Source organism: Mustela putorius, unplaced genomic scaffold (genome assembly GCF_011764305.1).
Source record: "Mustela putorius furo isolate JIRA1106 unplaced genomic scaffold, ASM1176430v1.1 tig00003858_pilon_pilon_pilon, whole genome shotgun sequence".
Lineage (NCBI taxonomy): Eukaryota > Metazoa > Chordata > Mammalia > Carnivora > Mustelidae > Mustela > Mustela putorius.
Genome location: NW_025422010.1, coordinates 16,710,309 through 16,733,143, shown reverse-complemented (window position 1 = coordinate 16,733,143; position 22,835 = coordinate 16,710,309). Strand labels below are relative to the sequence as shown.

General features: G+C 42.1%; 1 protein-coding gene across 1 annotated transcript; it reads left to right on the top strand.

The window, feature by feature from the left end:
• Positions 1-7,011: 7,011 nt before the first annotated feature.
• On the top strand, positions 7,012-15,833 carry ADCYAP1 (adenylate cyclase activating polypeptide 1). The gene is given in 6 exon segments (XM_045065416.1): positions 7,012-7,257; positions 7,455-7,746; positions 8,058-8,168; positions 10,349-10,480; positions 10,932-11,030; positions 12,188-15,833. Coding segments are annotated over 6 exon segments (1,023 nt in total). The 5' UTR covers positions 7,012-7,058; the 3' UTR covers positions 12,378-15,833.
• The last annotated feature ends 7,002 nt before the right edge of the window (positions 15,834-22,835 follow it).

The following is a 22,835-nucleotide window of genomic DNA, read 5'->3' as shown; positions in this document are numbered from 1 at the left end:
GAGTAAATAAATAAAGTCTTTAGGGCGCCTGGGTGGCTCAGTGGGTTAAGCCGCTGCCTTTGGCTCAGGTCATGATCTCAGGGTCCTGGGATCAAGTCCCGCATGGGGCTCTCTGCTCAGCAGGGAGCCTGTTTCCTCCTCTCTCTCTCTCCGCCTGCCTCTCCAACTACTTGTGATTTCTGTCTGTCAAATAAATAAATAAAATCTTAAAAAAAAAACAAAGTTCTATCTGTCAACTTTAAAATAAATAAATAAATAAATAAATAAAGTCTTTAAAAAAAATTGTCAGTCTTTCCTTTCCAATCCTAAAATTATTTATATATTTTTCTAGTATTTTTGTGATTTACATTAAAAAATTTACTCCATATCAATATGTTTGATGTTGTTGTAGGATAGGAAATAGCAATCTAATTTTTCTTTTTTGTACAAGTAGATAGTCAGTTGTCCCAGTACTCTTTCTGCTGGGAATAACATAATAGTGTTTATTTCTTTATACACTTGATATTTATTCCTTTGATCTATTATTTCACCAGCACCACACTGTTTTAATTGCTGTAACTTTATCACATTTTTAATACCTGTGGTACAACCTTATTCATTATTTATTTCTTTAAAAATGCTCTTAAAAATGATACACATAACCTCTTCACTTATTTGAAAATTTCAAGAAACACAAAGAAAAATTGTTCAAACTACTTCCTTAAAATTCATGTTTTGTTAAATAATCATATGCTTTTATGAAAGCTGATGCCTCTTTTCCCTTTAATAATAATGGTAATTATACAGTAATAACAGGGAGGTCAAATGGAAGTAGGAAGCACAGTAACTTTGGAAATAGCTAGCCCTGGGCTGGAAAGCCGACTTTGTACTTTGTTAGCAGTGTGCCTTGGCAAGTTAATTCACTTCTAAGGGTCTTGGTTTACCCATTAGTAAAAATAGGAATAATAGTATCTTATCTACTTCCCAGGGCAATAAAAGGATTAAATGGGAAATTGTTTGCTAACACACAGCTTGTCACTGCTATCAAAGAAGGAGGATCTACTGTTTGTAAAACATTTTTATATATATCATCACATTTGACTCACAAAATGCTTGGCTCACCGGCAGTCATAAAGTTTCTGTGGTATTGAATTACATGATGATTTAATAACATATGATGATGTTATAGCTACTAAATGGTAATCTTACAAAAGTAATACTTTTTTTTTTTACTTAAACAAGTCACTGAAACTTTTGCTACATTCTAGGTATGAAATCATTTTTAAATAATGATTTACGATGGCAGTATTTTTTACCTTTTCAACAATTTGATATGTATAAATAAGGATACATGCACTGTTAATGCACATATTTTTAGAAGCATATCTATTCTGTAAAGCAAAGTTGGTAGTCTAACTTAACCAGTTTGTATTGTGTTAAAAGCATTTGACTCCTATTATATGAAGCATAATTTTTAATTTGAAAATTAATAAGAAATCATTTTCATCTTAGTTGAGCCAAGTCACAGATTAAAGCTCATATTAAATAAATTGTTTGCATTATAACCATAGAGAAAATAAATGTGTAAACAAATATAATTTACTAAATCATTAAGACTGTCTGGAGTCATTGAGAATTGAATTTACATTACAGAGATTCAAGCTGTGTGTCTTCAGTTATGTAACCTAACCACTCTACACTTAGCTTCCCATCTGTAAAATGGAATAATAATAGAATCTAGAAAAGAGATTGTTTGAAGGTGAAGGAAATAACTGATCATGTATTTAGCACAGTATGTGTTAACTAAATAGTTATTATTGCTGTTGTTACCTGATGAGTAACAAAATCATGCAGCCCCATTGGAAGGAAGAATTTAAAAGTATACAAAGCAATAATAATTGAAGTTTTAAAATAGGAAACTCATGGCAAATATAATCATATTCCAAGCAGATGATAACTTAAAACAAAATCATGCCTGTGTATATTTGGGTGGAGAGAAAGATTAGTTAAAAAGTCTTTGCAGAGTTATAATCATTACCACAAAAGTGCTAGTAATAAGGATAAATGAAAAACAAAGGTTCCAGAATTATTACAAAGAAGACTATACTCACAGATAGATAAGGCTGAGTCTAATCCAAGGGAACAGAGGTTTGATGCTATGAACTCATAGAACATTATCCTTTTTTTGATTTACACATAAAAACCTTGTTTTATTTTGTACACAGATCTTCCTTCCAACATTTTCAGAAGCTGTCACAAAAACTCATTTAGGATATTGGGTTTCCTGGATCCTCTCCAAGCTTTTCTTCCTGCAAATAAGCTTTATGTGATCAGAAGATTTAGACTGAAGTAGAGAGAAGACTATCATTTTTGTCTTTTATGAGGACATGTTCTGGAAATCTCAGGAGAATATGGCAGATGCTGCACAGTGAAGTCCGGGGTATGTATTTTTGGTACCCAGTAAAAAAACATTTAGAGAATAAGGTCTTAGAAGAGCCATATACGTGAAACAGTTAAAATCATCTAAACCTGCAGCAAAGCTTAGATCCTAGTTTTTGCTTCTTGAGTGTCTGCTTTGTTTTAAAAAACCAACAAAATTCCTTGGCTCTGTGAATATGCAATTCTGTTCTTGAATTAGAGAGAGAGGCTTTTGCTCATGTGGCTTGGAAAGGCTTCCTGGTTATTTTCAAGTTTGTGAGGCACTAAATTTTGAAGGTCAGAGAACTTGTGACACATTATTGGTAAGCTCATCAGCTTCTTACTTCATGGTGTGTTCAGAGGGCCATGATGCAGGCAGTCCGGTAAGTGATGGTCATGATGTTCTGCTGCAGAACATTTGGGTTTCCCTACAGGTGTAATTGGGATGAAGTGAGTCATTAGTCATCACATTTTCTGGAAGAGTCAGAAGAGAAAAAGTTTAGAGTGAAATTGAATACAGTTTGTAATTTGCTTTGGTCACTGATAAGAGGGAATGACGTTTTGCATCAAACTTGTTCACTGAATAGGTTTACGATAGGCTGGTTCTTAGGCTAAGTAGTGGATAGAAATGAGTAGAATGAGAGTATAAGACTTTTCCAATAAGATTTACTATTATTTATACTAGGAATTAATGAAGATGCTTTGTGCAAACATGTCCTTTCGTATGATTTAAAAAAAAAAAATCAGTGAGGGTAGGTGATGGGGATGGTGGAGGTACAGGGCAATGAGGGAGGGTTACATAGCCATAAAAGGAAGACTCCGTTCCTAGGGTAAGAAGTCTTGGCTGTGCAAGCTATTTGCTAATGTTGTGAAATCATCTTCAAATTCAAACGCTCAGTAAATATACTAGACATAGCTCTCTCATTTGGATACAAAAACTCATCTTTTCAAGGGCTAAACCATTCTTTGAGTGTTCACCGAGGTTTCAAGGCTTGAAACTTCAGCAAAGACAGCTGTGTTGAGTGACCAGAAAAAACAATTCAGGCAAGTGTTAGTTTGACTTGTAGCGAGGATTCACCATTTCAAGACCCAAAGCTCTGTTTTCTTATCTTAAGGACAAACAGGATAAAAAGCACCTTATTATGCTTAAGCATATATATTAGTTAATATATTAGAGGTTTGAAGTTCAGGGTCTTTGTTCATTTTCGACAAATATTGTCAAATAGCCTGTGCTAGGTAGATGGAGGCACAGCCCCAGAGTGATGCCTTCTGTCCCTCCCGTTCTCAGAGGACACGGGAGAAACCTACCCCTGGGAAGAATTCCATGGTTGCAATTGCTTTTCTAAGGAGATGTGGTTGCAGTCTAGTCTAGTATGCCAGTCTTTGCTTCCACAGCCTGGGAAGAAACAGTTGCTGCCTGGGAATTCTACTACCTCTGGTGGGGTCGTATTTGACATTCTTTTGTGTTATCTGTTAACTGGAAGGAAACTCTAACTTTTCTTTTCTTCCCTTTACTCCCTTGTCATTTTCAGTTATATACAGGATATCTGAAGATTCCTCTCTCCCTCTTAACCTCAGTCGCCTTAGGAAGAAGTAAAAATCTTTAGGAGAGAAACAGGGTTCGAGCAGGGTAAAATTGGAAGGTTCTCCCCCTTGTCGTGCCCTGTCCTGACCCGATTCTCCTCTGCCCCTCGCTCCTCTCTCCCCTTCTCCCAGAAAGGATGCTTTAGGTGAGGGTCCTTCCACAATCTGCTTAGGCCCCAGGCCTCGCTTTAAGCCAGATCGATGTCTGCATTTGCAATGAACTGGTCCGTACCAGCGGTAGTTTCCCTAAGTGGTCTCCGCCAAGACGCCTCGTCAGTGCTTGTCGGGGTGGCTCTGGGCCTTGCCAGCTTCGCATTTTACCTGATGCACCTCTTTTTTTCGCCGCTCCTGAGACACAAAGCCCTCCCCCTCCCCCGACAGCAGCGTTAGTTAATTCTCTTGAGTTAGAATATTCCACGACATTAACGGCAAATTACTACTTTCAGGGAGGGCTTGGGGGTAGTTTTGGTCTTTGAGACATCGGTTGCCCCGTATTTGCCTCCATCCAATAGAAAGCAGGAGCCTAGCTCATGAGGGAGGATTTGGCGACGTGGGGATGCAATCACAGACTTTCGCAGTTTTGGAGTCCGGTCCTGAGCTTCTAGTTCCTCCCCTTCCGCAATCTTCCCGGTATCCCCGGGCTCAAGGACCCAGGCCAGAACTTTCGAGAAAAGGAAAGCTTCCTTGCTGGGAAGGACGCCAAATTCTCCTAATCAGAGACCATCAGTGGCCCCAAAAGATCTGTGGGACAGCTCTGTTCCGGGCTCGATTCCCTCAGGAAGCTGTGGGTCCGGGGCTGGGCGGGTCTTTCGAGTGTGCCGAGCAACGGGTGGGTCTTGGAAGCTTGATTTTCTTGGAGATCAGTGACCAAGAATCTCAAAATGATTTCTTTGCTTAGTCTTTCACTTTCGCAAATGGGTTCAGGCCTCAAGGCCATCAATTTCGGAGTGGTGGGCACCGAGTTCCGCGCGTACCTAAGCTGAACGGAGTGGAAGTGGCACAGCCCTTGTAAACCAGGGCACAGTTAAGATTCCTGCGGGCCATGGAGCCAGTAGTCCGTCACCCGCCCCACGAAGTTAATGGTCTTTGTGGTTTTCCTTCTGATAGGCCATGAAGTCAACATTCTCCCCACATGGTGGCTCTCTTTACTAAAGTTGAGTAGTGAATTTGTGCAGGGAGTCTTGGAAATTTTCAAATATTTCTACAGATTGAACTCCTTTCGGAATTCGCGTGGGATGGAAGAGTAAGGATTTTAATCGGGTTCACCTTTGACGCGAAGCAAGGAGGAAGACAGAAAAGTCACAGTCGGTAATAGCTTTGGGTGCGTTAGTAAGAAAGACGTCCCTGCTTGATTATCCGGTTGGTCGTGTTCAAAGAGGGCTCTTTGTGTGCGAATTTACTCCAGAGGCAGAGCTGAGCACGGAACATATGCATGTAAACATTGCAACATAAAAAGGTGAACATATGCACTGGAGACAAAGAGATACATCCCTAAGTAGTTATGGTTCATAGCTTTATTGCAGGCAGGCAATCTGGAGTATCCCCAGGAAAAAGGTAAAATGAAGCGAGTAGCTTCTAATTCATGACCAGGAATGAGCAAAACTTTTGTCTTCTTGACGGGAATATTAGATCTCAAATAAGAAAGTAGTTAAGGAAATTTTGAATGAGAAACATAATTTTGTCTTAGAAAAAGCATGCAAAACTAATATAGCTTATTTAAAAGTTAGCTCCAAATTATAATAGGACATATTCCCACCAAGTTGCCATTTCCTCTAAGTTTTGTTTAAGACCCAAATAATTAGAATGCACACTAATGATTATTGATGGTTCTATTTCCTCTAAGCAATAAAAAGAAATAGGCTGGATTTTCTCTTACTGGAGTAGAAATTTAGGAATCTTCTTAAATTTCCCAGGGGCTTGAAAGCCTCCGGGTGGCTGTAGTCTTCTCTTATTGCTTTCCTCTTCCCACGTCATTTTCAGCTAAAAAAAAATTAACGGTTCCCAATGGAGGGATTCCCGTTAGAAACCCTCAGCAAGTAAACTTGTACTGGGAATCCTCACGCTTTCCCAACCTGTCTGTATTTCTCCAAACAGAACCCAAGTTGTAAATAAAGGAGAATAATGTATTTCTCACTCCCAAATTTTTAAAATTTCAATTTCTGTGGAAAGTACAATTTCACAGTTTCAATCTTTGAAATCAGTAAAAGCCAAGAAAGTGTGAAGGTGTTCAAATAGGCCACCTAGAGATCTACAAACCAGGACTAACAGGAAACAGAAAGCTCTTTACTCAAATGTAGGCAGGGTCTGACTGTTCTCAGCATTAAGGGCATTCATGGATACTGCAAAGGGGGAACGTATCTGAACAGTGGGGAGACTTGGACAGTGAATTGTTACATTAATAGTATCAGCACCAAATCTTCAGATTTAGAGGCTCTGGTGAAAAATTAAACCAATGGTAATTTTCAATGTTTGTAGCATCTGCGACCAGAGTTCAGCACTCAGAGCTTGGACAGCTCCACAGGCCACCCACCGGATGCAGCTTTAACTCTAATCAATCTACTCATAGCCAGACTGTCAACGACAGCCAGACTCATTAGCGATTTACTGAAAATCCTCCAAGACTTCCCTTTAAAAACAAAACGACTTCCACATTTAATTGTCTATCTAAAAGAACATACGCAAGAAATTAGGAGATCTAAATTAAATTTATTAATAGGAGAGGTTGATGGTGCTTAATTCCAGAGACCAGAGCTCTGATTGCTGGGGCTTGATGAAGAGTAAAGAGAAATTGTATGGACATAATTAAAAACATAACTTTCACCATCCTTTAGATTCTATGAATTCTTTACCCATTCTTGAGAAATGGCTAAAACTGAAAACCATCAAAATAATTGCACTTCTTAAAAATTGGATTGTATGAGTGAAAGGTGTTTATGAGAAGTCGATGACTCCGGATCTTATCATCCAAGAGGACAGCACAGAATAGTTAATATGTTCCTTGAGGGACTAGGATGCTGACGTCTTTTTCTGATACCCGATCATTACGTGACTGGGGAAAAAAAAAAGGAAGTCATTCCATGAATAAAAATCGGAGCGCAACAGTGCAACAAAATATTCTGTACTTAAAGGCCATAGGCAGACAGATGTTGACAAAGAAGGCTCTTCTAAATCCACGTTCAGATAGATTTCTGGTAACTGCACATATAAATAGGAGCAGAGGGCCGGTCACCTCTGTAACCACCGGCAGCACCAGCAGCAGAAGCCGCAGCTTCAGACGCAGCCAGGGGGACCTCACAGCAGAGAAGCGCTGCCGACTTGCACAACTGCCTGACCAGGCGGTTGCAACAGACGCCTGCCGAGCCCGGGGCCCTCCCTCTTCCTTCTCTACTTCTTTGACTTTACCTCTTTTCCTTAATCACTTAGTTCTTTCTCCTGGTGGACTTAGACCCCTTTGTCTCCAACCCCCACTTCAGCTCCTCGCCTCCTCTTTCTTCCTTCCCCATCTCTCTCCTCGCCCCCTTGCCTCGGTGTCACGCTTCCTCCTAGTTCTGTGCGTCTGCAAACTTTTGAACAGAATACCGGCCTCAGCAAACAAGTCCTCCAGCTCCTCCTGCTGCTCCTGCTCTTTCCTGCGGCTTCTCAGACACTAACGCCAGACGGTGATGCCTCTTGGGTTGTGACTCCAGCGCAGAAACTTGGAGGAGCCCTTTGCCCGCCGTCCTACTTGGCAACAAACCCTCTCCTAGCAGTGGTAAGAGTTGAATGGTAAGGGGGAAAATATCTTACCAAATCAAACGACTTGTTTGACTGCTGATTCTTTCACCAGCATCAGGGGACGAATTAGCTTTCCTCCGCACCAGGTTTGGCGAGTTAAGCGGGCACTAGGTATATACATATATATGTTTTTCTAACTATAGCGAGAGGGAAGTGGCAGGGCGCGCACGGGCTGTCATTCAGCGGTTTTCAACCGGTGCTTTGCTCTGTCCCTCCCCTAGTTCGGGGAGTTTCTTGGGGTTGGCGGGTGAAAGGGCAGGGGCGTTCTGACAGCTGTATGCCCTCTTTCCCCTTCTGCGCAGAATGGCCATGTGTAGCGGAGCGAGGCTGGCCCTCCTGGTCTATGGGATAATAATGCACAGCAGTGTCTACTGCTCACCTGCCGCCGCAGGACTCCGGTTCCCTGGAATCTGGTAGGTGCTGGCCGCCTGGGCTGAGCTGAGGCTTAGCTTCCCCTAACACTTCTTCGTGGTTGTCCTCCTGCAGTTCCGCGGTCCCGGCTATGATGGTCTCCCCACTGGCTCCCAGTACGCCGCTGTCAGCCTAGGTCCGGCCTTGGGTCCTTGGCCCCGGCTCCGTGCAAGGTCGGGGCAGGCTCCACTGCGGCTCAGCGCCCCTCCCCCAGCCCCTGCCGCCAAGGACCCCGGGTAGAGCAAGGGAGCTTCAGCGGGCTGGAGAAACCTCCCCTCCCCCAGCCCCGCCCGCGGTAGGGGGCAGGGCCCGGCCGGGAGATTGACTTCTTTTCCCTATTCTTAGCTTGAGTTAGGAGAACTACTTCTCTGGTGCCCGCAGCCAGGTTGGAGAGGCTTGAGCGTGAAGCTCCCATGGACTTCGCTTTGTTACAGCTTGTTCTGGACTCTCGGGGCGGGGTCTCCCTCTCTCTCCTCTGATCTCCCTTTCACTTCAATTCGAATTCTTTCCCCTGGAAGAGCTTTCTCTCAAGTGATACGTTTTCCAACTGCAATTTGAGTCTCAAACTGTCTTGGGGAGGGGGACTGTTGGCCGGGTATGGTTGAGGAAAAGCGTTTTGAGAGAAGGAAGGACAAGAATGAGTCTTGGGAAGGGGGAGAAACGGATGAAACGCATGAAAGGAAGGAGGGAGAGAAAGCCGGCAGGCAGGTAGGACCGGGACAACCTTGCTAGCCCGAGGCTGGAGTAACCTGGCTTTTTTCTTAACCCCTGGTTTCAATCGGTTGGCACTGCCAGGTTCCTTAGGCAACCCCAAAGTCCCGGGGTGGTCGCCGGAGAGTGGAAGCTCCCTTTGCAGCGCAGCTTCGGCGCTTCGCCTTGCTCCGGACTCCCAGCAGCTAGGAGCGCGCCTTCTGCCGGCTAAGCTGCTTCTCCAAGCCGTGCCCAGGAAAGGTCGCCGTTAGCGGCCGCTGACCGGAGAGATGTGTTCTGACTTCAGTATTAGCATTCCAGCATCTGGGCACGGGGCAGGGATAAGAGTGGCCAGAAAGACCCGGGGACTCTGGGAAGCTGGGCTATAGAGGAGGCGCGTCCCCGAGGAAGGGCTGGGTGTGGGGCGGACGGAGGGATGTGCTTTCCTTATCCTTACCTCTCCACCGATTGGGGAAAGGCGAGCAGAATAACGAAGTACGACTCTAAACCCTACTAGAGAGCGCTACTTGTCCTGGCCGCGTTCCGAGTCTCTCCAACGGCCCAAAGCGAGGAGGTTTTGCGTTTTAGCTCATCTCTCCCCGTCCTGTATCAAGGATAGAGGCGCTAGGCAAGGGCGACTTCAAGACCGCGGTGTTCCTGTTGGCTCTCGGTCTCCTGTTGACCCTTTCCCTTTCCGCCGACCCAACATCCCTAACAGATTAGCGCGAACTATTTTTTTTTTTTAGCGGACCTAAAAGCCCTATTTCACTCCCAGCAATTTTAAAAGACCTGAGTGCCTGGCACTTTCCTTGGGCGAGGAGCACCAGAGTGCGCCGACATGCCACAGAATGAGCCACGGCCAAACAGGCTAAGTTTAGGGGCATCTATTACTCATGTTCCTGCCAGATCCTCTTCCGCCCAAAATAGAAGTCGGAGGTTCTCCGTGACCTACATCTGCGCGGGGAAGGGCTCCCCTGGGCTCAGAGGCTGGGTGGGGGTGGCTGGCGGAGTCGGCCGCGGCACACCCCACCCATCCACCCTTCTTCTGTTTTGCTCTGGGCCTCCCCTATCGGGTCTTCGCGTTGGCCAGAGTCTTGTCTCTGAAGACCTTTCTCGTCCCCGCCCGTGGCTGCTTGTTTGGGGTGGCTCAGGAGTCAGGCCCGTGGAGGGTGGGGGAGGTAAGATCCTTTTCTGTGGGGAGGTGTAGGGTGTCGGCACAGACGTCTGGGCTTCTTAGGGCCCTGAAGGCTGACCCTTTATCCGCGAGAGGACCGGTCGGAGAGCAATTAGGAGGGATAGGGAATTTCTCTTGGGTGTACTTTCTTTCGCCTTACCTCTACCCCCTCCCCCATGCCGGAAGAAGTGGCAATTCTCCGTGGGAGGAATCTTTAGAATGAAGGAAAATCAGTGCAAGCCCCTTTCTCGGGGTCCTGGCAGAGCCGGGGAGAGACCTGTACTGACCACTCCTTCTGCCCCCGGGCTACCCCGGCAGGCCGGAGGACGAGGTGTACGACGAGGACGGAAACCCGCTGCAGGACTTCTATGACTCCGACCCTCCTGGCCTCGGAAGCCCCGCCTCCGCGCTGCGCGACGCCTACGCGCTCTACTACCCCGCGGAGAAGAGGTACCACGCGCGGCCTCGGCTACGGCCCGGGACTGAGGGGGCGGGAGGAGAAGGGTGGTGGCCCACCGAATAGGATGTTTTTCATAAAAACCCCCAAGCCTCTCCTCTCTCTGGCTGATACCCGTGAGAGCGACAAAAAGTTAGTAGCGGGCCGGTCTGTGTGGCTATGAGGGTCGCGTGGGACCCAAAGATCTGTTGCCCAAGGAGTGGCCGGGAGTGCGCGCCCCATCCAGACTCGATGCCTGGCATCCCCGGAGGGCAGCAGGGACTCCCGTTCCTAACAGTCAGTCGCGGGAACATCCCAAAAGAGTAATCCGCGAGTTCTGTGCCTCCGGGGCGTGTCCCGTCAGCCACCCGGAGCGCCGAGGCGCGTGCGTGCCTAGCTGGGGACCTGGGGCTGCCTCTTGGGGACAGTCAGTGACTCTGGGCGCTCGCTTTGCCTCCCCGTTAGAGATGTCGCCCAAGAGATCCTTAACAAGGCCTACCGCAAAGTACTGGACCAGCTGTCCGCCAGGAAATACCTGCAGACACTCATGGCCAAGGGCCTGGGGTAAGAGTTTGCGAAAGAGTTAAGCGCCGCAGGACAGCGCGCGCTCCGGGGTGGGTGTCCGTGCGAGCGCGCGCGGGGTGGGCGGTGCCGCTTCTGCGTCCGTGCGTGCGCGTGGGCCCGAGGGTGCGTCTGCGCCGCGGGGTCTTCGGGGCCAGCCGGCGGTCCCTGGCGGAGGTTCTCATCCAGCACTTGAAGTTTGGTCAGACAGTTATGAGCGGCAAAAGGCAAGGAGAAGGCAGAGAAACTGGGGAGTTTGATCCGTTTTGAATTTAAAAACGAAGAAAAACCAAATAGCCTTCTTCCCTCCCCGCCTCACCTCCGTCCGCCCCGAGTGACTGAAAACCTTCGAGCTTCGCGGGACGATTTGCTATAATTTCTAAGGGTGACTTAAAAAACAAACAAACAAACAAACAAACATTTCTTTTTCTGTAAATTCATATCGAAACCAACAAATCCTCAAATTTGGTCGGGGAAACAAACAGTTCTTGCGCGTGCCAGACAAACCCAGGGCACAGGGCTTGCGTGGAGCATCTCTGAGCAGAAGGCAACATTTTAATAAAGCCCATGGGGAAACAGATTACATTTTTCGCAATGAATAATTCATGTGATGAAAAATATTGCCTACAGCCTGTCGACTTATATTATTATCATCACGTGTTTCAACTTAGCGTGCGGAAGGGAGGAGTGCCCATGTCTGACTAGGAATTGCAGGATCGATGTTAAACTCCCAGGCAGCAGCCAACGTGGCTCTTGGGGCTTTTTGGTTATTTTCTTTGGCGGGGGTGGGGGTGGGGGTGGGGGGTCGGAGGGATGAACAGGACAATTTAGCGCAAAAGCGCTGTTGGTCAAATCTCAAGGAGCAGCATCTGGAGAGAGGGTGGGCGTGAAGCACGCCTGCCCTTGGCCCGGACCTCATCCCGGGTCCCTTCTGTAAGGATTTAGTGCCAGGAAAGCCTCGGTGGGGAGGGCGGGATGAGGGGTTTACATCACAGCCCTCCCCTCCAGCTGCTTACTGGCAGAGGAAGGCGGCGCGGTGGGCGATGAGAGCTGTGCCTTCCCTGAAGGCTCCCGCGTGGGGTGGGGCCCACCTGCTCCCCGCAGCTATTGAATCTGTGTCTCCCGCCCCGCCACCCTCTTCCCGACCCCTTTCCTTGCAGTGGGAGCCTAGGCGGCGGCGCAGAGGACGACTCGGAGCCTCTCTCCAAGCGCCACTCAGACGGAATCTTCACCGACAGCTACAGTCGCTACCGGAAACAAATGGCTGTCAAGAAATACTTGGCGGCCGTCCTAGGGAAAAGGTATAAACAAAGGGTTAAAAACAAAGGACGCCGAATAGCGTATTTGTAGCGATGAGTTATCAGCTACCTTGTGTATACAATCCTGACACAATGAAAAGTCACTTTCCCAACTGACTGAACAGTCATCGCTCATGTGTTCTATCCAAACATGTATTTATGTATGAAGTAAAGCCATTAAATGAATATTTTGATAATAATATTGTTTTTTCTTTTTACAAAGCACTAGAGAATGCACAGATATACTTTGTGGACCAATTATTAATATATATATATTACAAATATATATATTACGAATATATATAGGTATAAAAGACAGCAGTTCATACAGAGTGTGCACAAGGATTGAAAATTCGCCTGAGCTGTTTATGTTTTTATATAAAATAAGTAGAAAAATAGACAATCATTGTTTTGAATATTACTCCTATTTTTGTAAAATGGAATTAAAAGGATAGTATTTTTATCCACGACAGGCCTGAAGATATTAATACTGATCATTTGCTACTGTACATAATGATGCCCTGCTCCAGGGAGATTTGGAGGTAATGATTTGGGAGAATTGCTGAAGGGCATTCTTTCCTAGAGAGTCTCTGGGGCAGGCTGCTACAGTCCCAGCTGAACTCAACTAGGACTGTCCCCTTTTGTCCCCTCGCTGGATGGCAATTCCAGTACTTCTGCTTTCTTTGATTCTACTTTTATGTGTACTTGTCTCTCTTCAGACTCTCAGCCCAGAAGGAAATTCTCCTGATAAAAACAACAGCTCAATCCAAATTGTGCTTCTCCCCAGAATTCACATCACTCCCTGGGGGAAGTGTTGGTGGGTTGTACAGAAAAGGGAGACTTGGTAGAAAAATCTCCCTTCTCTGTACTTGCAGGAAACTCGATATCCCAAGGTTAGGGCAAATGGAACAGAGTGAAGGAAATGTAGGTATATTGGAAGAGGCAGAGCATAAGGCAGTCAGAGGAGGACCCTGGAGAGGGACTGGTTTGGAGCTGCCCCAGGTCTGGGACGCTGAGGGTAAGCTGAGTCCCACTGTAGGTCCCCTGCCTGACTGACTTTGGGCGCTGGATATTGGAAATGGATGCAAAGTACAATGTGTTTTTCTCCAGTGCTGTCAATATTTCTCATCTTGTGAAATGACCAGGATGCTCCCCTTTGAACCCAGCTCTGTAGGAGTCACACTTTTCTTTTGTGATTTTCTGAAGACTCTTTCTCACCCTCTTGCACTGTTGAAGTACCGTTTACATTTTTCACTCACTTCTCTTAAACTTGTGAATGCTTTTTGTTGTTTGGTGCAAGTACCTATTGTAAAGTTTAGGAATCCCTGTGTAGTTACCACTAAGTAATTATGCTCTAAATATGAACCCTTTGTTTCTTGTTTATTGAGTTTGTAGGTAAAATGTATTTTTCTACATTATGGCTTATTGCTTAGTAAAATTTATTTCATAAAACCAACCTTTGTCATATTAGAATGTGTAGTGTTCACATTTTGCTCAGTTTTACTAACTGATAAATCATTTAAACCTCATCTTCATATGTATGAGTACTATCTTATATTTGTGGTCAAGAGTGAGGTAAGCAAGCTCCAACAGACCCTGAGAACCTCCCCCTTGTATCCTTTCTTGGCTACAGAAGGCATGTCTGTCTGTTTCCTATCAATTCCTTGAACATGTGAGTAATCTCTATAAACAAAAGAACCTACACCCAGCAACCAGATCAAGCTACAACAGGCAAACCAGCCAAACTCCCCAAATTCAGGCACAGATTCTTTCAGAGAAAAAGAAAAAGAGAACAAGAATAGATTAAACATTAGCTTGTAAAGTTTAAAGGACCTTTCCTTTTCCTTTACGGATTTGATTCGGTATGAAGTCATAAATCAAAGAAAACAGAATTGGATTTGCATTCCCAGGCGGGATGGATGCTGCCAGGAGATCACATTGCAAACAGTGAAAGCACAGAGGCATTCGATCTATGCCTGAGTCCTGTGTATGGGATCAATCTTTCTTTAATTCTGCAGTCTCCTCAGGCAATGTGACACGGGATGCAGTTTGCAGCTTTAGTGCCTTTCTTCGCCTTTTAAATCGCCACGAATCACAGATGGCTATTTAGTGGCCCTACAATGCTGCAACACATCGGCTTGCATTTTAGTCTTAATTATTTGTTTCTTCGATAATGGGCAGAGTTTTCTGTATTTGTGTCAGCTGTTAGTGGTGAAATAGGGCTCTAGTTAACCTTTTATTTATGAAGTCTAATTTAGTGTTCCTGTGGCTAGTTGCAAGCATTTACAGTGATCACCCAGTTTAATCTTTTGTATACTTTTTAGAAATGCCAAGAGCCTTACTAACCTGGAGCAGATTTATGATATAGTGATAATTTAGGTAGGTGTTAGTCTTGGAGCTCTTATTTTGTGTGCAACTGATTATAAAAAACATCTTAACCAAGTATTATTACACACATGATATCTATAACTAGGACTTTGATAACTGTTATATAAAGTGTGTAAAATTTGTATGAATAAATTTTTGTAAACAATGTAACTTCGTCTAATGTTTGGAGAAAAAAGACATCTAGGAAATAACTAAAATCTCTTAAAGGATTATATTTTCTTTAGCAATCATAAAATCTTTCATGTTGGGAATATATAAGCTTCCATGTATTTTCATAAACTGTACTTTAATATCTGCTTGCTGTGTTAACTGAATTCAACTAAAAATTTAAAGTAGCTACTCAGATGGAGATGCCTAAGAAGAGAGTAAATTCATAAATAGGCATGGGTGTTGGAACACTTCTAGGATGCACCATTTAGATAAATTTCCATCGCTTAGTGTATTTATACATTGTGCCCAGTATTCAGAAAGTTACTGTCCACTGGGGAAATAATACCTGGTTATCAGTTATGCTACTAAAATAGCAGTATAACATGTTCTTTTACAAGTAAGTCTTCAGACTTAATTGTTCTCGATAAAATTCTGCATAAAAATGACTTAAATAATCAGTTTTGGAAGTTTTAAAATATGTTTAGAGATCTACAAACAACTATTTTTGATTAATGTGCTTTGGGTGGAAGGAAAAAGAGCATGAGCAAGCAAAGAGTTAATTAAATACCTTTAAAAATATATTTTGAAAGGACAAAATGTGAACAGTCATTTGTGGATTCTTTGTTTTATTAGTTTATATTACCTAACTTTAAAGCAAAGCCTTCATATGAAATTCCCATGAATTTCTCAGTTGTGTTTATTTTGGAGCCTTTGATGATTTCTGGGCTTAAAAAATGTATTGAAAATCATTTATAATAAGTCAAATACCATTTAATTTAAATTGCCAGAGTTTCATCTTAAAAATTAATGCATTCAATTAATAAATCAATAACTATGTCTCAGTAATATTAAAGAATGAGCAAAGATCAGCAAGGATTCAAAAACTATCTTCAGAACTTGGCTCAGCATTTAAGGCCCAGAATCATGTAGGGAGGAGCTTATGATCTAGAGATCTCATTTGTAGTAAATTAAAAAATAATAAATACAGTACAATTCATATTTACATTGAATTTTATTGAATACGTTTTTACTTCTTCATCTTCAATTGCCTACCCCATTGAGCTGCTGGTGTGGTAAATGGAAGAATGAAGAAAAATAATTTATTTGGTTGGGGGCACGACTTGTCAAGAAAGTAGCGATAAACTCCAGATTGGCTGACTTCAAGTGAAGTTCATGTATTTGGCACCTTGCTATCTTCTCTTACGGGATCAGTCAAATGATAGTTTTCCCTTGGAAGGCTTGATATGTTTAGGTAGCTAAGAATTGTGTTTTGTTGCTATTAGGGCTGTAAATACATTGATTCAATACAGTAAATATTTATTGAACACCTAAAACTAGGCACATGGGTTAAGAGAGTTTAACTAATACATGGGCGTTAAGGTAGTATTTTTCCAAAGAATATTCTTCTGCTACAAGATCATTACTAATAATGTAATTGCAGGCCTCCACCAGAACAAGTGAATCTGTATTTTAAGTCAAAACCTTAGATTAATGTTCCCTAAGTTTGAGGCCACCTAGATTTAGAATTTGGTGATATGTGTATGAAAGTATGTGTGCTGGGACTGGGTGGATTTTTTTTCACGTTAAATGAGCAACAAGTCATGTTACCTACACACAGTAATATATCAACAATATATTCTCCCAGGATGGATATTAGGTTCTTCAAAAAATCGCTGTATTTCCTGTAGGTCAGTAAGGCCATAGTTAGCATTATTTTACTTATATATTCTGGTTGGACATCTCTATCAAAAGGGCTTCTAGAAGGAGAGTGATCCTATAATTAGAGTCCGAAAAATCCAATCACATGATTGAGAGATGAATGAAATTACTGAGAGAAACCATGCAGCCAGCTGGCAGTAATTCTGCAGATCCAGAAGTCAACTTCGGATTACATCATATCCAGATTTGGCTTGAATGCATCCCTACAACTGTTTACAAGAGGATTTCCACTGGATGCCCTGCTCTGACCTCAGATTCAACCTTACTGTTCACATGGTTACAAGATTGGGAACCAAGATCAAGTCTGAACTCTTGTCTTTCATTGCAATGCTTTTTGATGAAGGAAGGTGCCTGTTGCTCTTGCTACTGCCTATTGCTTCGTAGCTGGTCAGCTCAGTGTAGTCATTCTCTTTGTTCTCCAACTCAATCCTTCCTCTTTGGAAGGATGGATTCATATCTGTCTTTACAATGTTAAAGCTCCTTTTCATCTCCCAACCATCCCTCTGTGCCCCAATGTCTATTCTCTATCTACCCCATCTAAATATTCTGTAAGCTCCAACTCAAGTCCTCTTTTTCTAGGGCTCTTCCTCAGCCTCAAGTGACCATACCTTCATTTCTCCCACGTTCACCCTTGCACTGTCTCCTGTGACCCTTACTCTCTGTAGTACTACTTCTGATCTCTAATTTTGCTCTGCTCTGCCTGCCTGTCTTCCTCTCTCTTTCTTTTATTAACATATAATGTATAATTTATTTCAGGGATGCAGGTCTGTGATTCATCAGTCTTACACAATTCACAGCGCTCACCATAGCACAGACTCTTCCCAATCTCCACCGCCCAGCCACCCCATCCCTGCCACCCCCCTCCCCTCCAGCAATCCTCAGTTTGTTTCCTGAGATTAAGTCTCTCATGGTTTGTCTCCCTCTCTGGCTTCATCTTGTTTCATTTTTCTTCTCGCTTCCCCTATGATCCTCTGTCTTGTTTCTCAGATTCCTCAGATCAGTGAGATCATATAATTGTCTTTCTCTGATTGACTTATTTTAATTGTTTTATAAGCTCATGACTGTCTTCCCAGCTAGATGAACTCCTGGAGGTCATGGCCAGTGCACTGCACTTTAATGCCAACATAATTTTGGGAACACAGTAAATATCTCCTTGAGTGACTGAAATAACCAGCAGACTTACAGAATTCACCGTGGCATCTCCCCCTTACTCTAATAGGACAGCTGCAAACTGTATATAGGAAGTGAAATTAACTTACTAATTAAGTGTTCATCATAAATCAAACTAGATCTCCCTCCAGGAAAAACTATGTAGAAAAGAATGCCAAATTAGATGTGCTCCTGCCATAAGATAAAATAAAGGTAAATGCACTTACAGGCAAAAGTCTGCAATAGGCTCAAGTGCTAGGCATTTGTTTCTGACATTCTGATAAAGAAAAGGAGGATTGTATTTTCATACTAAAAAGAATTTACTTTATGTCTCAAGACAATAATACCTTTTCCTAGAATAAAGGAAAAAGGGATTTCTTGAGACAGAGATGGGAAATTGGACTACCCTTAAAAATGATAATTTACAGAATAGTTTGCTGCTGCTGCCAAAGAAACTTCTCCCGTCAACAGAGATGTGATTTGAACCTGAGTTCATACACAGGAAAGAGGACATAATGGAAACTATTTTCTAACAACAATGGAACATTATAGTAGGTGGTATTATCTTGTCTAAATTTATTTTCTTGTCTCTATCTTTGCTGGACATTACAGAATCCTAATTCAGGGAAGAATATTACCTATAAACCTAAAAGAAAATAGACAATATGAAATGTATCTGTGCACATTTCTCCTTCTCTTATTAAGTACCCTGATTTTTGCTCTATTGACCATATGTCGCTCTTGGCTTTTGTGGGACACTAACTCCACTTCTAGATATAACTACTCAGGATAATTGTACTCCTGGCCACATGGCAGGACTTGACATGTGATCTATCTTAGGATAGTGAGATTAGAGAAGAACTTTTTTTTCCCGGAATTTTTATTGGAATTGTTTCTTATGGGAAAAGAAGTTTTATTTTCCTTCTGGGTGGTGTAGGATATAATGTAACACACCACATAAGGAGCCAGCCTCATAGTGGTGATGATACCAGGAAAGACAAAGAAGAAACATGTCCTTGACAATATCTTTGAGCCCTTGAATCAAACCAACACTTAAGCCTGAAACTACTACTGGACTGTTCTTGTGATATAAGCCAATAAATCCCCTTCTTGCTTAAGCTGGGTTTTTTGTTTGTTTTATTTTTTGTAATCTTGGCTAGGAATTGTGTTCCAAGTAATGGAAAACCCAACTTAAGGTGGCTCAGTATCTTTTCTTCAGAGCTCAGAAGAGGGTATTAAAACTGGCCGGCAGAGGTTCCAGCCAATAGGAAGTGTTACAAATTCCAGTGCCTCAAGGTTCCAAAGACTTCACATTTTCTGCTAAAGTTGTGCTTTAATGTTTTAATATATAAAAATTATAAAATACCTAGAAGTGAACCCTAGTAACTTTTTTTTAAAACTATAGTAAAAACTATGCTTTGAGGAGCCCTCTCCAACCTATGCTACCAAATATGGTACTTCTTTGAACCACTAGTGCCTTAGAAATGCTCCACTCTGAAATTTTTAAAAAACTCTGCTTCCTGAGTACCAATCATTGCTGCCATTGCCTACATCCATGAAGCTTGTGATAAAACACAGCAGAGAGACACTTTGGAAGACAGTTTGGCTGTTTCTTACAAACTGAGCATACTCTTAATGCAAGATTCAGCAGTTAGGCTGGATTTAGGTCTACACAGAAACCTGTCCATGGATGTTTAAAGCAGCTTTGTTCATAATTGCCAAAATTTGGAAGAATCAAGATGTCCTTCAGTAGGTGAATGGATAAATAAACTATAGTACATCCAGGCAATGGAATATTCTGTATTAAAAATAAATGATGATATCAAGCCACGAAGAGATATGGACAAAACTTAAATGCATGTTACTATGTGAAAGGAGCCAATCTATGTGAAAGAAGACAAAACTTAAATGCATATTACTATGTGAAAAAAGCCAATCTTCAAACTATGATTCCAACTACGTGACATTCTGAAATAGGCAAAACTTTGGAGACAGTAAAATAATCAGTAGTATCAAGGGATGGCAGATGGGTTGGGGATGGGGTTGGGGTAGGGACAGGAGATTTGAACAGGTAGAGCACAGGGAATTTTTAGGGCAGTAAAAAAACCCTCTATATTATAATATGGATAATAATGGATATACCATTATACTTTTGTCTAAACCTATAGAATGTACAACACCAAGAGTTGCCTTAAAGTAAACTATGGGCTTTGGGTGATTATGATGTGTCAAAGTAGATCCATTCTTGGTAAAAATCGCACCATTCTAGTGAGAAATGTTGAAAATGGGAGAGGCTTGCATGTATGGCAAATCTCCATACCTTCCTCTGAATTTTGTTGTAAACCTAAAACTGCTCTAAAAACATCTTTTTTTAAAAGAAAAAACTCAATAGAGACTCCCTCTAGTTTTCTGACATCCTATGCTTTGTTTTATAGGCTACCTGCCTCTTTCTCCCCTCACCATTTCCTCACCCATCTTGGATCAGTTTAATGACCCTCCCTAGATCCCTAAATGCGTTCATTCTCTGACTATTTCTTCTATACTCACCTTAACACTTAAACTTGGATCAGCCCAACCATGTGCTTCCTCCTGGTTGCTGAGGACTCTTGGGAAAATCTCGAATCTGTTTTGATCCAGCTCTTCTTATAAATTTATGATTACCTATGCCCATTGAATCTATAATGCATTCACTTCTAATCAGTTCTTTTTTCTAGTTCCTGTACTTGTTCTTTTTATTCTTCAAGATCCTCAGTTCATCTTGCTCTCTAACTTCATTGTTAACTTTGCCTCCCACATAGTAAAAACAAAGAAAAACAAAACTATCTCAGTTTTTTCCCCTTTACTGAATTTTTTTTTTTTCAGTTTGTTTCTATCTCGATTTCTGGCCATCTGTATGTCCTCCAAAATTTTACTGAATTTTCTTTGTATTTAATTGTCCCATACTTTCTGAAACCAATAACTCTGTAGCCTCATCCTGTGTTATCTAGCATCTCCTTCATTCTTGAAGATTTCTTTTCACTTGACTTGAATCTACTGGTTGCCTTCCTGTCCCCATACTTTTCTCCTCCTTGTCTTGGTCTTTTTAAAAAAATTTTTCCATAATGCCTCTTCTTCCTTTTAAATGTGGATGGCCTCAAGTTCTGTTCTTCCTCCTTTATCCTATACTTTTCCTTTTTACCTATACTATTCTATAGGTAAATATATATATATATGTAAAATATATTTTTACCTTGGATGAGCTCATCTGTGATGGTCTGATGACTCTCAATTAGACAGCTCTTGTGAGTGAATTCAAATGTCCATCTGACATTCATTGGTTGTCCAATGGGTACCTCAAACTCAGTATGTTCCCAATAAAATCATTACCCACATTTATTCCACCATCGTTATCTACCATGCTATTGAATCTAAATACCTCAGAGCATTCTTCTGTTTCCTCCTCTTTACTCCATTCATTTAATTGACCTCTAAGTCTTATGAATTTTCCAATCCTATTTTCTGCAGAGCTCCATATTCACACAATCTTTTGCTCTTTTTGCAATAGCCTCCCAACACTTTGGCTCTAATTACTCTTCCTAGTCATTCTCCTCTGCCTCCAGAATGATTTATGTAAAACAAGTCCCTGGTTATGTTACTTCCCTATGCTGGCTTGAAAAATTTCTATGACTTCCTAAAACCTATTAGTTGGAATCCAAAGTCTTTGTACTATCTGTAATAATTGCACCCCAATCTACCTTTCTCTTCTCATCTATCACCTTCTACTTATGACTCTTTTTCTTTGGAATGCTCTTATATTCTTTTTTTTTTCATGGTCAAATTCTACGGATCTTTCAAGAAAAGACCAGCTCCTTTCTGTTTTTCCACTGCAGCTTGTCATAGTACTAGTTTAGTATTTAGTTGCATACATGTCTTTTGCTGATAGGTTGAGAACTCAAGGACCATAATTATTCAACTTCCAATCCTTAAGGTTTGTAGTTTCTGGCACATAACGGACATTCAATCACTATTTGTTGACTTGGAATTAATCCTGTGAAAGTTGGTAAACAATTATTGTCCATATAGACAACAGGAAAAAATAAATTGTAACATGAAGGATTTTGGTTAGATATTAGGAAGGATTTGGGCAACAACAAATGTCTTTTGAAAGAAGAGTCAAAGTTTACTCCTTTGAATACCCAAAGTGTCTCTGTCCTGAGGTTGTATGAATTCTGCAGGAGCTCTGCTTTTCTTCTTTTCTGATCCAAGTAGTGAAAGCATCTTTCAGGTGACAGATGGGAACAGTAACAGAACATGCACATTGTAGGTGCTCACTAAAAGTTATAGATTGGTTAAATGAATATGGGTTTGTTTTCTAAGAAAACATAAGCTTCCAAATTAGAGCCCGGTTCTTTGTAGTTGCTCAAAGGCCCCAAGGATATTTGACTTTGGGCATTGACTTGTATGTCTCTAAAATTTAAGCTTTGATGAGAAATGGAAAAAAAAAAAACATTCAAACAATAGACACGAGACTTTCTTAAGTGTTTGGGAATTTTCCATCTTGCTTGTAGATGCAGATGTTCTTGGATGATCCCCTGCTAAGATCTCTTTTGACTACTCCAGTCAGGGCTCATCAGAGGAAGGCATTCTGACTTCTTTACTGTCATATACTTTCTTGGCTGTGGAAACAAGATGCTTGGTCCTACAGTAGCTGGGGTAGTAAATGGTGCTTTTAGCATTAATTATATGGAGGCTATCTTGGGATTGTGATTTTGCAAGGGGCATATCTTGCTCCTATAACTTTTATAATTATGGAAGGAGCTGATGATCCCATTTGCAGATTCTGTGCTCTGATCATGAGATTATTTATTGTGCTTTAGTTAGAGGGAAGGAGAAGAAACAAAAATGTGAACTAGTTCAATTTGCTGATTGCTAGACATCCTGGTGGAAAGGCTGGTGAAAAGGATATTGAAACTGCCAAAACAAGGCTTCTAGAATTTCACAAATCTAATCAGTACGTGTTTCTCTCTATTATTACCGGTAATGGGGAGAGGTCCTGCTTTTCTTACTAGGATTTTTGTTTGAGAAGTAAAAAGGGAGAGAGTGCCTTTTTCTTTTTTTAAAATGG